General features: G+C 37.6%; 1 protein-coding gene across 1 annotated transcript; it reads left to right on the forward strand.

Moving 5' to 3' along the window:
* Positions 1–7,375: 7,375 nt before the first annotated feature.
* LOC105446717 (trace amine-associated receptor 1-like) lies at positions 7,376–15,367 on the forward strand. The gene is made up of 2 exons (XM_030991300.1): positions 7,376–8,149; positions 15,170–15,367. The coding sequence occupies exons 1-2, from the start codon at positions 7,376–7,378 to the stop codon at positions 15,365–15,367; spliced, it is 972 nt and encodes a 323-aa protein (XP_030847160.1).
* The last annotated feature ends 478 nt before the right edge of the window (positions 15,368–15,845 follow it).

Genomic DNA, 15,845 nt, shown 5'->3' on the forward strand with positions numbered 1-15,845 from the left:
ATATCTTTTACAGTTTTTTCTGAAATATTTATTTGAAGTTGGGGCTATTTTGGGGGCCACAATCACATGATCATGATTTAATTTCTTAAAATTCAGTGGAGCAATGTATTTAAAACTTATTCCTCTATATTTATTCCTAATTGAACAACATCACAAATAGGAATCAAGATTTGCAAATTATTTTCAAAAAATGAAAAAAGTTTTTGTGTGAGAGATTTTTCAATTTTACCCTTAAAATGGCGTAATTCCGTTACCAAAATTTGAAAGAAGTTTTACTCACAAAGTTATTTCTTACTTCTTTTTTTTGAAGTTGCAAATTCTCTTCCTTTATCTACCTACCAACAGCCCTAAACATTAATTTCAGAAGTATCTACTTATTTTCCTATCAAAACACTGGTAACGGAATTACATGGTAACGGAATTACACTGGTAACATAATTACAAGGGGCAGCAGCATTAGTAATGAGTGGTTCGTTTTTCAAGAGATGGACCTGCTGCCTCATGTACATATAATGTATGCTGTGTTACAACATTTTTAATGGATTTTGCCCCTTTTTTTGAAGTAGTGGCTTATTATATTAACTGTCTAACTAAAGACTAAGGATCTGGCTTCGATAAATTCAATGAATGTTTTTTTAAAACTTTTTTCAAATTTGCATAAAGACTACAAACTAGGCTGGGAATTTTAGATGTGTTTATTTTCATTCACTCTGAACTTGCAATTAAAATTGTACCAACATCTCTTATGAAACCTTTTGATTTAAGCATGGAAATACTTCATATTATTTCACCTATGGCGATTTTAAACAGTGCCTTTTCTGATTTTTATTCTTCACTGATCTCATCTAATCTATCGAAAAAAGAAAGAAAAATTTCATTAGAAGTTAGAAAGCTAAGACCATAGCGCACTAGCCCTCTTGCAGACTGTGAATTTCCCTACTCTACGTATTATACATATGGGACTTTTAAAGGGAAAGGGGGGGGGGGCAGGGTGACTTTGACGATGTCCGCTAGCACTCAAAGAAAATACCCCACGAAAACACCCTAAAAAACAGCTAGGTGGAGGTTGGAAAGCAAGGTCTACAATACATGTAAATTACCAAAACAAAAAAGGATAATTCATTAAAAGTTAGATGGCTATAAAAGACCATAGTGAACTAGTCTTCTTGCAGACGGACACTTTCGTTATATGGATGGGGCCATTGGAGGGGGGGGGGGAGGGGTGACTTTGAATCAGTCCGCTAGCACACAGAGAAAATACCTTTGCCGATGACTATATGTAGGTGGAGGTTGAAAAAGCAAGGTCTAATCTAGCGAAAAATATTTAATAAAAAGTAAAAAGGCTTTGGCAGGTACCGGACTAGTCCCGTTGCAGACGGTTACTTTGCCGACTCGTAACACGTAAAACATATGGGACTGAGGGAAGGTGTCAGGGAAACTTACTGTGCAGGTCCGCTAGCGCTCAGAGCAAATACGTTAACAAATGACAAGGTGGAGGTTGAAGGGGAAGGTCTAATCTATCAAAAAACATGTATTTTATTAGAAGTTACATGTACAGTTTGTAGATGGCTACGACCACAGCAGACTAGCCCTCTTGCAGACGGTTAATTTCCATACTCTACGTATTAAACATAAGGGGAGGGGGGGGGGGGATGGCAGGGCGCCTTTGACTAGATCGCTAACGCTCAGAGAAAATATAACTGTTTGGAATGAAGAATGATGACAATGGTCAAGTTTGTTACATGTTGTAACAAATTCAAGAACACTGATCAATTTTAAAAGAATAATAACCAACTATTAAAGAATGATAACAATTTAGTGAATTGGCGTAATGATTTACAAGGTTTGACATTTTATTGCAACTCTGTTGATGACATTATCTTAATTAATTAGTTTTGAATTGGGTGCTAGCTTTTGTGGATTGAAATTGTAGTATGGAATCATATGACAAGGTTTGTAATTAATTTTAAAAGAATGATAAGCAGTGCTCCCTCTAAGGCTCTACCATTAATGTCGCAAAATTGGCTCAGCAGGTTGAAAAATTGGTTCGACAGAAATATGAGATAGGGGAATGATTTACAAATTCTGGTGTGAAATATTATTGAAACGCTGTTGACAAAATGATAGCTATATTAAGCTCTCTTTATATAATTAGTTTAGATTTTGGTGGTTGGCTTTATGGACTGAAATCATTATAAATAAATATTCATGTGTTTTGTTTTTAATTTACACCAAGATCCCTGTGTTGGGTGTAGGCAGTGTTATTAGTAGCACTTAAGTGTTTTGGAATTGTTTGAATGCTTAAATGTAACCATCCACGACGAACAGGTTGTAATGTTGCAATTTTCAATCGATTTTGATCAAACCTGCATAAAATAAGCTTTGAAATAATGTATTGCATGTGGTATTTGCTAGGTTAATAGGCCCTCACAATAGTCAATAAAACAATTGAATATCCTTTGTTTCCTATTGAATACTGTGGAGTTTATTGACCTGTTTCTATAAATTGGTCTTGGCGACTTCACAACCAGTTTGTCATGTACAGTATGGTCACAAAAGTGATCTGTATATGTGTAATTCCGTTACCGCCAAATGGGCAATAATATATATAGTTTGTCATACTTTGTGTGATGTTCCTACTTGCAAACTAAACCAAATTAAAATTAGTTGTAAACTAGTATATGATAACACATATTGACATAAATTTAATCACTACACACCAATATTTGCTCAGAAATGTCATATTTACTTGCTATTTAACAATATAAAAGACACGTTTTTCAACAGTTTTTATAAATGAAGTGCACATATGAATTGCTTTGTAGTTTAAATCAATTATTGCAACCCCTGAAACAATTAAACAACAATTTAAGCCTAAATAATGTTTACAAAATCACCTTTTTTCAAGCTTATTTCAGAAGACGTAATTCCGTTACCATTAATGTAATTCCGTTACCGCTACCTTCTTTCATAAAACCATTCGGCATAGATAAACCATGACAACTTCACCAAAAAAAATCTTGCCATGGGACAATCAACAATATAAGCTCCCTTTATTAGCATTACTTCACCCCCAATTGGCTGCAGATTTCAGACGAAATCTTTTCAAAGTTAGTGTAAAAAATAACCTGATTTTTCTGCCGTAATTCCGTTACCGACACACTTTTGGTCCTGGGGTGTTCCGAATGTTGAAAAATAATTTTTTTAAATTTGATTTGCTAACAGGTGCATAATACAGAAAGAATAAAAAGATAAATAATCACCTAGGTCTAACCACCTGTCTACAGTATATCAAAATAGAGCCCAAATTTCTCTGAAATGTAATTCCGTTACCGTGGAATTGCCCATATACTCAACATTTCTCATTTTGGAAATGTTCGTTTCCCACTTTGTTCGGATACATCCAAGCTAAACATGATCTTGATGAAGGTGAAAAGTATTGGATTGCTCGATAATATATTACGCCTACTGAATAAGGAGAAAAATGTGTGGGGAAAAATGTCAAGTTGGAAATAAAGGGAAGTACAATGTACTTTGAAATGTACTAACCGTCTTCATTCCATGAAACACTGTAAGATCATATCCCAGGAGAATGATTGAAAGACAGGTGAATACCCGATGATTGATTTACAGAGATGTCACGGTATCTATCGGGTTACGAGCCATGTATAGAATTGGAAATCACCTGAAAAAAAATAAGAATAAATCAAACTCATAAAACACCTAACAACCAAACAACACAAGTCACAACAGAGTGAGAAGCGTTTTTACTGACTTTAACACACAAATTCACACTCTTCCATGCCAAACAGAAAGGTTATGCATAATTCTAACAATAGCATCATCATCTTTTCTAAAAAATGATTTGCACTAATCTTTTCTCCACGAGAGAAGCAAGAATTTTTTTGCAGAGGTCTGATGCCCTAAGCAACAGTGGCGGATTCAGGGGGCCCCCACGTGATTTTTACCTTTTTTGAGGGATGGCTCCCCCCCTGACGCCCAAGGGGGGGGGGGGTGCAAAATTTTAAATTTTCGAGGGCCCCCCCCCCCCCGAAAAAAAAAAAAATTGTGCTCAATACCCCCCCCCCCCCCCCCCTCCTCTTCTGAGGTTATTTAATCAATAGTTTTTACGATTTAGCAACATTTACAACATTAAAAGGATTTGTAAAATGAATTATATGAATATTAATACATTCAACAGCAATAACGACGTTAAGAAGGATTGACATACGTAATTCATAAATATTTAAACCAGCAGGGGCAGATCCAGGGGGTGGTGGGGGCGCATGCCGCCCCTTTTTCCTTCCGAAAAAAAAATAGCAGGATAAAAGCTAAGAAATATTCACCCAAATTTTCAGTTTACGCATTCATAAATGCCTCAGAATGTACCATAGAGCAGTGGCGGATCCAGGGGGGGGGGGGGGGGGCCCGGGGGCAAATTGAAATTTTTTTGAGGATCAAAAAAAAAAAAATGTGCTCACTACCCCCCCCCCCCCCCCTTTTTTGGCCGGCGCGTTTTTCAAATTTTCGGGAGCAAAAAAAAAAAAAAAAATGTGCTCTGTACAACCCCCCCCCCCCCCCCCCCCCCCCCCCCCTCCCCCCACTGAGCGACTTTTCGGCCAGCGCGATGTTCAAATTTCCGGGAGCTAAAAAAAAAAAGTTGGGCCCCCTCCCCTAAGAAATCCTGGATCCGCGCCTGCCATAGAGCCCTATAGAGCAGCTAAGGTTCAACATTTTTAGGAGCCCTCGCCATTTTGACCATTTCACGCCCCTCCCCCCCCCCCCTGGAAAATCTTGGATCTGCCCCTGATTAGTTAAAATCCTGGAGTAAAAATGTTGAAGCGCATTTGATCTTATTTTATCTAAATGCAGTTCACTTTTAAAAATGTATCATATCGAAAAGATATGAGGGCCTATCGTTTCATGCATTATGATTTGTGCTGACTTCTGTATACAGTGTTGAGTAGTCTGCGCATTAGAATGTTTTTAAACAGAAATATAGCGCCATAAATGCTGTGCATCAATTAATCATTCAATCAATTAAACATGATGCTTGACGTATTGCCGATTTCCGATTATATCTATTTGACGATAATATTCTAGTTCATCGTCAACAGTAGTTTAACTTGTAGTGAATAGATAACTGGCAAAACCCGGCCAACACCTATCATCCGGCTCCCTTCTCACTGTCCCTCTGCTCATCTGATCTTCATTCTTCTTTTCATCACTGCCCCCCCCCCCACCTGCTCATCCCCGCACCCCCGGGGGCTTGGATTGGTGACGTCACTGATTAAAAGGTATTTCGATCATCGAGTGGAATTTCTAGTGAAAACACAATACTTTATACACAGTTAAAATTTTTGTGAACAAGTTGTTTAAAAGTTTAAACAACTCTTGATTAACGGGTGACCTGATCTGAAAGTTGTTTAAAATGTTAAGCATCTCGAGTTGTTTAAAGTTTAAACACTTAGTTGATCAACATTTTGAACAACTTGTTTAAAATCACAATTTAAACAACTGATGTTGTTTAAAGACGGTTGTTTAAAAAGGAGCTGTTGTTCAGTGGGGGTTGTTTACACCAACTGGGTTGTTTAAAGAAAGTTGTTTAAAAAAGGAGCTGTTGTTCAGTGGGGGTTGTTTACAGCAACTGGGTTGTTTAAAGAAAAAGATGTTTAAAAAGTAGCTGTTGTTCAGTGGGGGTTGTTTACACCAACTGGGTTGTTTAAAGAAAGTTGTTTAAAAAGGAGCTGTTGTTCAGTGGGGGTTGTTTACACCAAAAGGGTTGTATAATGGGGTATAATTTGGGTTTAATACTCTGAATAAGTGCACCACTACTTCTGGGTCTCTATATTATAGGTATATGAAGACTAACAATATGGTAGGGTAATTCTGCAATTCATGAATTAGCGCCAAAACAGTGCCCATTTTGCATGAGCGCGCATGCACGCACGTATAAACTGCATATCTAGGGACGCATGCAATCTCTATGGCAAGGAATTTAGCACACGATCTATAACCGAGTGCGCGATCAGTGCCGCACTGCATGACGCGACGATTTTAAGTCTACCTATATTCTGACATTTGCGTACAGATACTGAAAATTTTAACTGTGAACTTACGCTATAAGTTAAAAACTTCAAATTGGTTAATAGAAAAGTGATTTCAATTAAGCCACTGAATCCCTGCAGTCACTTAGAAGCGCGTCGGTAGCTTGGTCGGCCATGATGTGTTGTGTTGTGGGTTGGAAAGTAATAACTATTAAGCTAAATAAATGTAAGTTTAGAGACAAACAAAATGGAGCCTGCAGAAACACGTGTGGTTGCTTTGGTAGTTTAATCCAGACTCAATATCCCTGTGCTTTTACATATGTATCAATCTGTGTAGTCAACAGAAGACCCTTGCATCGGGCCTTGCATACTTGTGTATGCATCTAATATGAATAACAATGAGCTGTGCCTAAACAGCTGCACTACATTTATAAGTGGCATGTTAATTTTCAATTGCATGTTAGTTTCAAGGAACCTGTTTCTAAACATAACAATGTGAAATAAAGCTTTTAGCCAACGGGCACTTTACTGGCACGAGACACATGACGTCAAATGTAAACAACACTGTCTAAAACAAAACTACTTTCGTTTCGAGCAACGTTGTTTACAATTTGTTCAACTGTTGTTTAAGATAGTGTACAACTGTAAGTGAACATCACTTTTTTAAACATCGTTTTTACCGTGTAGATTTACCAGACATACCATTTTAAAATGTGGAGAATAATGTAGTCCTTCGTCTTCGTGACCATGACAATGCGTTTATCGAACAAATGACCTACGATTGTCGTGCAGCACAAATGTCTTGTCTTTCACAGACTTTGAACTCCATCCAGGCTAAAGGAAATATCAAATTATATGATAAATGATAATCATGGTTTCGCTACGTTTTATTGTACGAAGGAGTTGTAAGAGAGTGAAAGTAGCTTCGAGTGCATATCAATCAACAACCGATGATGCAGCAACTATTATCTCGTCAGCATTTTGTCAAGACAATAGTGATCTTCACCAATCTTGTTTCGCAATTGAATGATTTGATAGTAAGGGATGATATTGTAAAGTGATGCGTAGCTGCACGACAAATTGTAAGAACAGTGAAATATCGCAGATTTTGTTTCCCTGAGAAGAACACAGGCCTATAACTGAGCCCAACTCATTCGTGTGCGCAACCGTCAGAAATGCGTTGTATGTACAACTGATCATATTTTAATGATGATGAATCGGTGAGCTCAGTATTAATGCTTGAGTCTCCATGTGAACGTCAGTATATGCGCTCATATCCTGAAACCTAGATTTGAAAACAAGCATTTAGACAGGGTTGAAGAAGAAATATGAGTGTCTTTTACGATTGCCTGACCTCTAGAGCGAACATTTCAAACACGACTGACCACGTTGAACCATGGCCGACATCGTCCGACATCATCCTGGCTATCTTTTACGGTCTCATGAGTCTGGTCATCGTGGTTAGCAACGTCGGGAACCTCTTCGCCTTGCCGCACGTCACGGCTGAGCTCGGAGCCAACACCGTGTTCTTGTATCGGGCACTCGCGCTGGTGGATCTCCTTACGGGAATCTTTGGAAGTGGTGGGAAATTTGTGGACATCATCGTTCATTGGTCAGCAGGCGATGCACTCGTACTTTATACCGAAATTAAGTCCATTCTAAGCGTCATTTGTATCAATTATTCCTTACTCATCCTGGGATGTGTTAGCCTCAATCGGTATCTACTTATTGCTATGCCCTACAGATACAAGGAGGTCACTCGTCGCAAAATGGTCATCGCTCTCGTCGTCGTGTTCATTGTCGGAGCGTTGCAGGCGTTTGTTGGTTACCTATACAGCTATATCATTCATAAGATAACGGGCGAACCATTTTGCTATTTTCAAGTCAGTAATTGCAATCACATCTACCACGGATACATCGTTATTTATCTCTTCATCCCCAGCATCGTCACCATCATCATTACCTTCACTAACATGTGTCTTCTGCTGATCGTACTCGATCACAAGCGCCGCATCAAGAAACAGACGAACTTGTTCAATGGCGGCTCTCCGCAAACCCGCAAACAGCGCAACATCAAAGGCATAACAATTCTACTTTTAATCGTCCTAACCTTTTACTTGTGTTGTGCTCCAGAGTTTGTTTATGATAGTTACAAAATGACTACATCAAATGGTGACTGTCTTTTGGGAACTGACAACGCCTTCTTCACGGCTCTTCTCTTCACCAATAGTTGTATGAATTCATTTATCTATCTCTTTACTATGAAATCATTTCGAAAGGTTTTCAAGAGAACGCTGACGTGCGGACGATTGGTGAAATATGGCGGACCACCTAGTTTAGAAAGCAGATCTTATGGTCCAGCGACGAGGGATAACTCTATGTAGTTGCTAAATGGGACACTTGCATTTTTCGATACTCCTAAAAATGAATGTTTACGGTGGTTTAAATTGACGGATTTTCCTTTTTAACTCACGACTGTATTTAGGTCTATTGATATAATTCACATCATGTCACATGGTCTGTCACATGTCACTTGTCACAGTACACCATGTCACACGATCTGTATCCATTTAGCACCTATAATATTTGATTTAAAATGTAACGAGGAGTCAATGTGCAATGATACGCAAATCTATGCGACAATAAGATTTATTGACAAGCAGAATTCATGAGCGAGGATAAAGAAAGGTATTATTCATCTGTCCCTACAGTGATGTATATACTATGAGACAGGCGCGTACGCAGGGGGGGGGGGGGGTTTGGGGGTTAAACCCCCCCCTTTGGAAATTTTTTGTGTGTAAACCCCCCTAAAAAAAACCTAAAAACCCCCCCCTTTTGGATTTTTTTTTTTTTTTTTTTTTTTTTTAATTATAAAAAAAAAAAAAAAAAAAAAAAAAAATTATTCCCATGGCCGACCTAAAAAAGGTGACCTTACCCCCCCCCAACGGAGCAAAATGTCAAATTTCCAAATTTCGAGACCAAAAAAAAAAAAAAAAAAGTGTCCTCTTACCCCCATTTCTTTCTTCGATTTTTTTTCCCTCAAAATTGTACCGATTTGATTGTTCCTCTAGATTTTATTTTTCTGCTTTCCTTTATTTTCGATTAAGTTTGGGTTTCCTATTCATACCAGACACTGACTTCACTTGTTTTTTAAATTCTCACTTGTTAAGCAGCCTTTTAGTTTTTATTGTTATCTTTTCGTCGACAAAAAGCATTATAATTATGTACCTGCAAGACTACATAAAGGCATGAAGTACTAAAAAAAAAACTCCGTCTGTTGTATTTCCGTCTTCTTTTTTGTTTTCATAGATTTTTTTAATAGATGACGGTAACAATTAAATAACGTTTTCCAAAGATGATTGCAGTAGTTGAATAGATTAAAACGTAGGAATAAAAATAGCTCTTTTAATTTATTTCCGGGTGTTCAAGAGTTCTTGACAAGCGAAGGAAGGAAAGTTATCAATTTTTCTTGAGAGGCACATCAGGAGAACAAGCGTGTATTCTATTCATTATGAGGCAAATTGTGGTCGGGGGGCACGTGTCCCCTACCACTCCCTGGATCCGCAACTGGTACGTTATGGTTGATTGATTCGTTTTCTTGCTTTGTGCCAACGAAATCTTATACACCACCTGGTTGAATCCCGTATCAAACACACTATTATTGTCATATTTCATTACAAGCTCACTGCACTATTATAACTTTTACGTCATAATGTACATTTTGAAGATCCTTGTTACTGAATATGAATAGTTATCATGGTTATGCTTTTTAAATTGTATCATAAACGCAAATTCGATTTAGCAGATCGTATAATGTGTCTTTAGTTTGTATCAATATTCGATTTATTCTACTTGACAGTATTAAACATTATGTTAAAAGTGCTATGTCCCATTTGCAGCCAACGTCAAATTCTGTAGAACTCTGCAGGAATTATGAATATGTAATGTATGTCCTATCTGTGAAATTTAAACGTTAGCAGTGTCCTATTATTCAAATTATGCAAGGAAACCCGTTTACTTTCTAGACTCCACTGTCACACAATATTGAGTTACTGACTGACTTTTTTTCTTTGGTAATAACATATATGTTACATACAATGAGCTGCAAAGGCACATGAGTATTCGTCTACATCAATTAGGCACTTCTTGTAATGGCCCAAATTAAACTGATTGAATCTTTAGGCATTTGGTACAAGTTTCTGAAAATCAGACTATTACTAAAATGATTGCAATTACTAAAGTCGATTCGACAACCAATGCTCGTTATTTTCCCACTAAAAGATATTTTCAAGCCCTTTCGTTTTGAAGGAAGTTCTACATTAGCATTATCTTTCTAATGCTGTTGGAATTTAACCTTTTCGTTTTTGTTGGCCCTTTAAAGAATATCACATAATTACATGTTAGGCCTATTGTTGTCAGTGAAGTACTGTAGGATGAAAGGCATGGAATAAATTGTTTACGGATTTTTTTTAGCTTTTCAAGAGAAAGCTCTTTAAATTATATACCCCCATGCATTTTCTCTGAAACTTTCATATTCACAAATCTAGTAATAAATCATTTGTTATCGGGTATTCAGATAACGATGAAAATTGCTGGTATGTAATAAAGCACTGCAGTCAGAACTGAGTGATGTCATTCTCTTTTTCGCTATGTGCGGGGAAAATGCGGGAGTTAAAAAATAAAATAAATATTTAAAGCCTTTTTTGAGAATGTAGTTACTTATGTCGTCATACCAAAATGAAAGGGAAGATTCATTTTTGGCAACTAATTTTATTATTTTTTGTATTTGGTCAAATTTCAATTTAAGTCACTGGATTTTGATTATTAAACAAATGTGTACAGCCTATCTTTCCAAAGGTAAAGATGGAGGGGGCGGTCTCTCGTTCTTCAATTTGACGTGAGGGCACTTCGATTATCCTATAAAAGTGGTTAGTTATTCTGATTTCCTGCTTTGTCCGTTAATGCCAAGGATGTTCTTTACTTCATTTTGCGTTGTGGTGGCATTTTTTTTAAAGCACTGTTTCGAATTAGCAACCCAAAAAGAAATTGTGTATTTCATTAATAATTATGATATGAATGTTTCGAATAGGTGCCAGCAATAAAAGGAAATGTTTTAATATCATTAATTTTGTCACTGCATTCCACGGTGTGCCTATACGGGCGGAAACGTCACTGAAATAAATGTCATCTGTACAATTTACAACTTGGTTCATTTTCTCTCACTCGTCGTGTAGAACCCCCTCCCCCACTCCCCCACTCCCCCCCCCCCCCTCTCTCTCTCTCTCTCTCTCTCTCTCTCTTTCTCTCTTTCTCTCTCTCTCTCTCTCTTCCCCTCCCTCTCTTCCCTCTTTCTCTCTCTCTCTCTCTCTCTCTCTCTCTCGCTCTTCCCCTCCCTCTTCCCCCTCTTTTTCCCTCGTTCTCTCTCTTTCTCTCTCCGACTCCTTTCTCTGTCTCTCTTCCCCCTTTCTTTCCCCATTTCTTTGTCTCAACACATTCACAGATGTTTGTTTTTTTGTAAAAGTCAATGTCCATCAATTTTTGAAATGTGCATGCGAGAACATGGCATTGACGTGTTATGTAATCCGAACATGATTTGGGATATATTATTGAAATCGCGTATAAATTATTCAAATTAAACACCACTTCATTGACAAATGAATACCAGCAACAATCGTTTGGGTATATTATAGTTGTTTGGAATTTAGTTCTGGTGGTGGAAGGCAAATTGGAGTGAAAATCGTTCGATATCAATAGATTAGTACAAACAATGCAAATGAATGATGATAATAATGAGAAGGAATTGTATTTATAGCAAAACTTGCCAAGAGAATAGGAGGACTAGTATTACAATTAAATCAGATTACAATCGCTGTGGGGATCGTTAATGTCACCACGATAAATACTTGTTTCTGTTTTCTCTTTTTATTTATATATAATCGTTTAGAAGCAAACATTAAAAGGAAGCTGGAAAATATATATAATCTGATTATAGTTTCGGTATATATATTATGTCTCAAGCCCGTAGTTGTTTCGTCTCTTGTAAAATAAAAATGAGAAACAAATATCAAATTTAACTTTCTGTTTTTCCTTTCCTGTCCCAATTGTCTATACAGGGACGTCCATAGTCCATTTTGAATGAGGGCGTGGTGGGATTTGTCGGAAAATGATACAACAACAAAATACCCCCCCCCAAAAAAAAAAGAAGAAGAAAAGGACAAAGTATTATGATATTTTTGCGACATTGCTAAAGAGATCCATATAATGCCGACAGACACTTCGAAATGTATAGGCGCTTAGGGGGAGGGGGAATGTCACACACCCACATTCACATCGTCTTTAGCGACACCCCCTCGTTGTTTCCAATCTACAACAAGACTAGAGTTGCCATCTACAGTGGAAAACTTTCTTTCGAAGATTGCATATTTCTTTTGCATATAGGATCACTCTAATAGGCCTATATCATTGTCCTTTCTTTAAACGGTGGCTCGATCTCTCGAGAAAAAAATAGGGCCTAATAGAATTAAACCTGTAATTTATATTGGCACAATCGACCTCTAAGTACTTTTGGTAATCAGTCAGACAATCGAAATATGCCTTCTAATATATACTACTGCTATTTCGAAACTTTGGCGAACTAAGAATAATGTTAATTCATCTCCAGAATTTAGGTTGGGCAAGTAATTATATACAGTATAATTTGGAAGCGAACGTTCTATTTGCAAGATCCTGAAATTTAATCCGGCTGAACATCCACAGGAGCCCATTTCTTACTAATTATTTTTAAATACATATTATAGTCATGCTAAATATACACTTATACAGTCATATCGAGTAATGCATTTATTCCAAAGTAGACAGTGGTAGAAATAGAGGATAATTATACAGGCATAATTATGATATAGCATACATTGCCCAAGACAATGGATTTGCCCGAAAGTAGGGCATAACATACAAACATAAAACATACAGTCGTTATGATACATGGTTTGATGAGATGATGAGGTAATTAACATTTCAGAAATATTAATTCAATCAGAAACATGTTTTTTTTTTTTTGTATGGCATCTGAGAATGATTTGGTAATATATAAAGTGGAGTATATTGATGACCGAGGGCAGTATAGACTAGAGGGGTGTATGAGAGAGATAGAGAGAGAGAGAGAGAGAGAGAGAGAGAGAGGGGGGTGATATGCTTTCGATTGGTATACACCGATACGGGCGAATTTTCATGGATGTGAGCCCTCTACGTTTATCATTACACGCTGGGGGGCTTCTATCAGCTTGCGCTTTCATCTTGCATGCAACGATCATTGCTTTCTCACAGACAAACCACTTATTATTCCTTGCCGCTTTCGGACATTTCAACTTCATTTTGTCTAAATTTATTTCATTTACGATGGATGAATGGGTAGATGATGTCCGTCATTGGCGAGTTTTGCGTGCGTTTTCGGCAATCGAAGTTTGGGAGACGCCGTTGTAACGGTGTCCCACATATTCATTATCGTGTATGTTAACATGCAGATGATTTTATTGAATTGAAGAGAGTGAGAGACGGAATGATTTAGAGTTAGAATATAAATAATTCAAGGAATTTTAGCTAGCTGGAGCAGAGTTGTGAGTTCGATCTTACGGTACGGAGGCACTCTCACCACACCGCCAGTAGATGCGGGCCTAAGTACGAACGAGCTCTCGCTCATTCAACTTTCCCATTCAGGTGCTATCCAGAAGCCCCCCAGCTGCCCCTAGAGTACCTATATATAGAGAGTAGCGACATAGGGGGACCGGAATTTGATGGTCACGTGACTCCTGGCGCCATTTTGTTTCACTCCGCAGCGCAGCGCAGCGCTATTAGTCCATGGGCCAAGACCAGAAATTTGGGTTATTGGTACCACTCAAGGTGGCAAGATCTACTTATGGATTTTGAAATGTCCTATATCTATACATAATATTTTGATATGATAGCATTTCCGAATGGACAGCTTAGTCATATAATCAGCAGTTTCCATGGCAACACAACAATAAAACCAGTATTATTCAAAGAAACAGTTAAAGTCATTAACAAATTATAAAAACACTCTTGAATGCGTAAAAATGTACAGTTTAGAATACCTCACCATAAAGGAAAGTAATGAAATGCAATTTACATCACCAATTATAACGGTTACCATGGTAACGACCTCAGAATGGCCTAAAATCAAGGATTTTTGAGTAATTTCAGTAATATATTACACAATATACTCATTCAAGACAAGTTAAAGTCCCCTTTCCAAAATAATGACACAACTATATGACTAATACATCATATAAGCCAAGAATATGCTATATATAGTACCTTCCCATTATTACCATGGCAACATGAATTAGAGTTAACAAGATGCCCTGTACGGTACTATATGCCATATTTTGGCTATATTTTGGCATTGGAGAGGTGTTGAAAGTTCATTTTGGTGTCTATATCCAGGTTTTCAGGCCCAGAGAATGAAAGTTTAGAATACCTCACCATGAAGAAAAGCAATGAAATGCAAATTACAACACCATTTATAACGGTTGCCATGGTAACGACCCCAGAATAGCCTAAAATCAAGGATTTTGGAGTAATTTCAGTAATATGTTAGACAATATGCCCATTCAAGACAAGTTTAAATCCCCTTTCCAAATTATTGAAAAAATATAATGACTAATACATCATATAAGCCAAGAATATGTAATAGTACCTTCCCATTGTTACCATGGCAACATGAATTAGAGTTAACAAGATGCCCTGTACGGTACTATATGCAATATTTTGGCTATATTTTGGGATAGGAGAGGTGTTGAAAGTTCATTTTGGTGTCTATACCCAGGTTTTCAGGCACAGGGAACACAGCTAAAGCATTATTTTGAACATTAACATAGGACATCACCGCTATTTTTCATACATTTGCATAAAATCAGAGCAAAATGACCATGAAAGTATTCTGCCACTGCATATTACAAGCTGTTTCTTAGGGTTTAGAAAGATATAACATTGTGATGACTACATTAGATGCCAGAAAACTTCATTTGATTGTATGCAATGCTGGAACCAGCACAGATTCATCTCATTAATGACCATTTGTTTGCTATTGTATCAAAACTGTGAAGACCCTGGGATGTATATCTCTTGGCATGTTATGCACACTGTGGTCACCCATTGAGAAGATGTTTCAAGATGCTGGACTAAGGGACCTATGTGTAGAGTCAGGTGTCATCGCTATAAGCTCCGTAGCTGGAGTGATGGAATTCTGCAAGTACAACCGTGCAGTCAAGTTGTTGTACGAGGCATTTATGCGACAGGCATAAGGAAAGGTTTACTACCCTGTCTAGAAACTAACCACACTAACGACCAGGTTCACCTGGATGAAAGCCTCAAGAGTCGTGAACAGCCTATCTGAAGATGTTGCGTAAGTGAGATGATTGAGAATCAGTCCTTTGAGCCCATCTTCAAGCTGTTTGATGTCTACCTTGATTACCCGATACAGGAGAATCGGACCCTCTCGGCCTTTTGGATGTCATAATTATGTGGATATCGTCGAGGTTATGGTAGGTCTGGTTTGGGCATTTAGAGAGGGTGTCTGGGTTTTGATACAATAGCAAACAAATTAATGAGATGGATGATCTGTGCTGGTTCCAGCATTGCATACAATCAAATGAAGTTTTCTGGCATCTAATGTAGTCATCACAATGTTATATCTTTCTAAACCCTAAGAAACAGCTTGTAATATGCAGTGGCAGAATACTTTCATGGTCATTTTGCTCTGATTTTATGCAAATGTATGAA

This window comes from Strongylocentrotus purpuratus, unplaced genomic scaffold (genome assembly GCF_000002235.5).
Source record: "Strongylocentrotus purpuratus isolate Spur 01 unplaced genomic scaffold, Spur_5.0 spur5_scaffold_2, whole genome shotgun sequence".
Classification (NCBI taxonomy): Eukaryota; Metazoa; Echinodermata; class Echinoidea; order Camarodonta; family Strongylocentrotidae; genus Strongylocentrotus; species Strongylocentrotus purpuratus.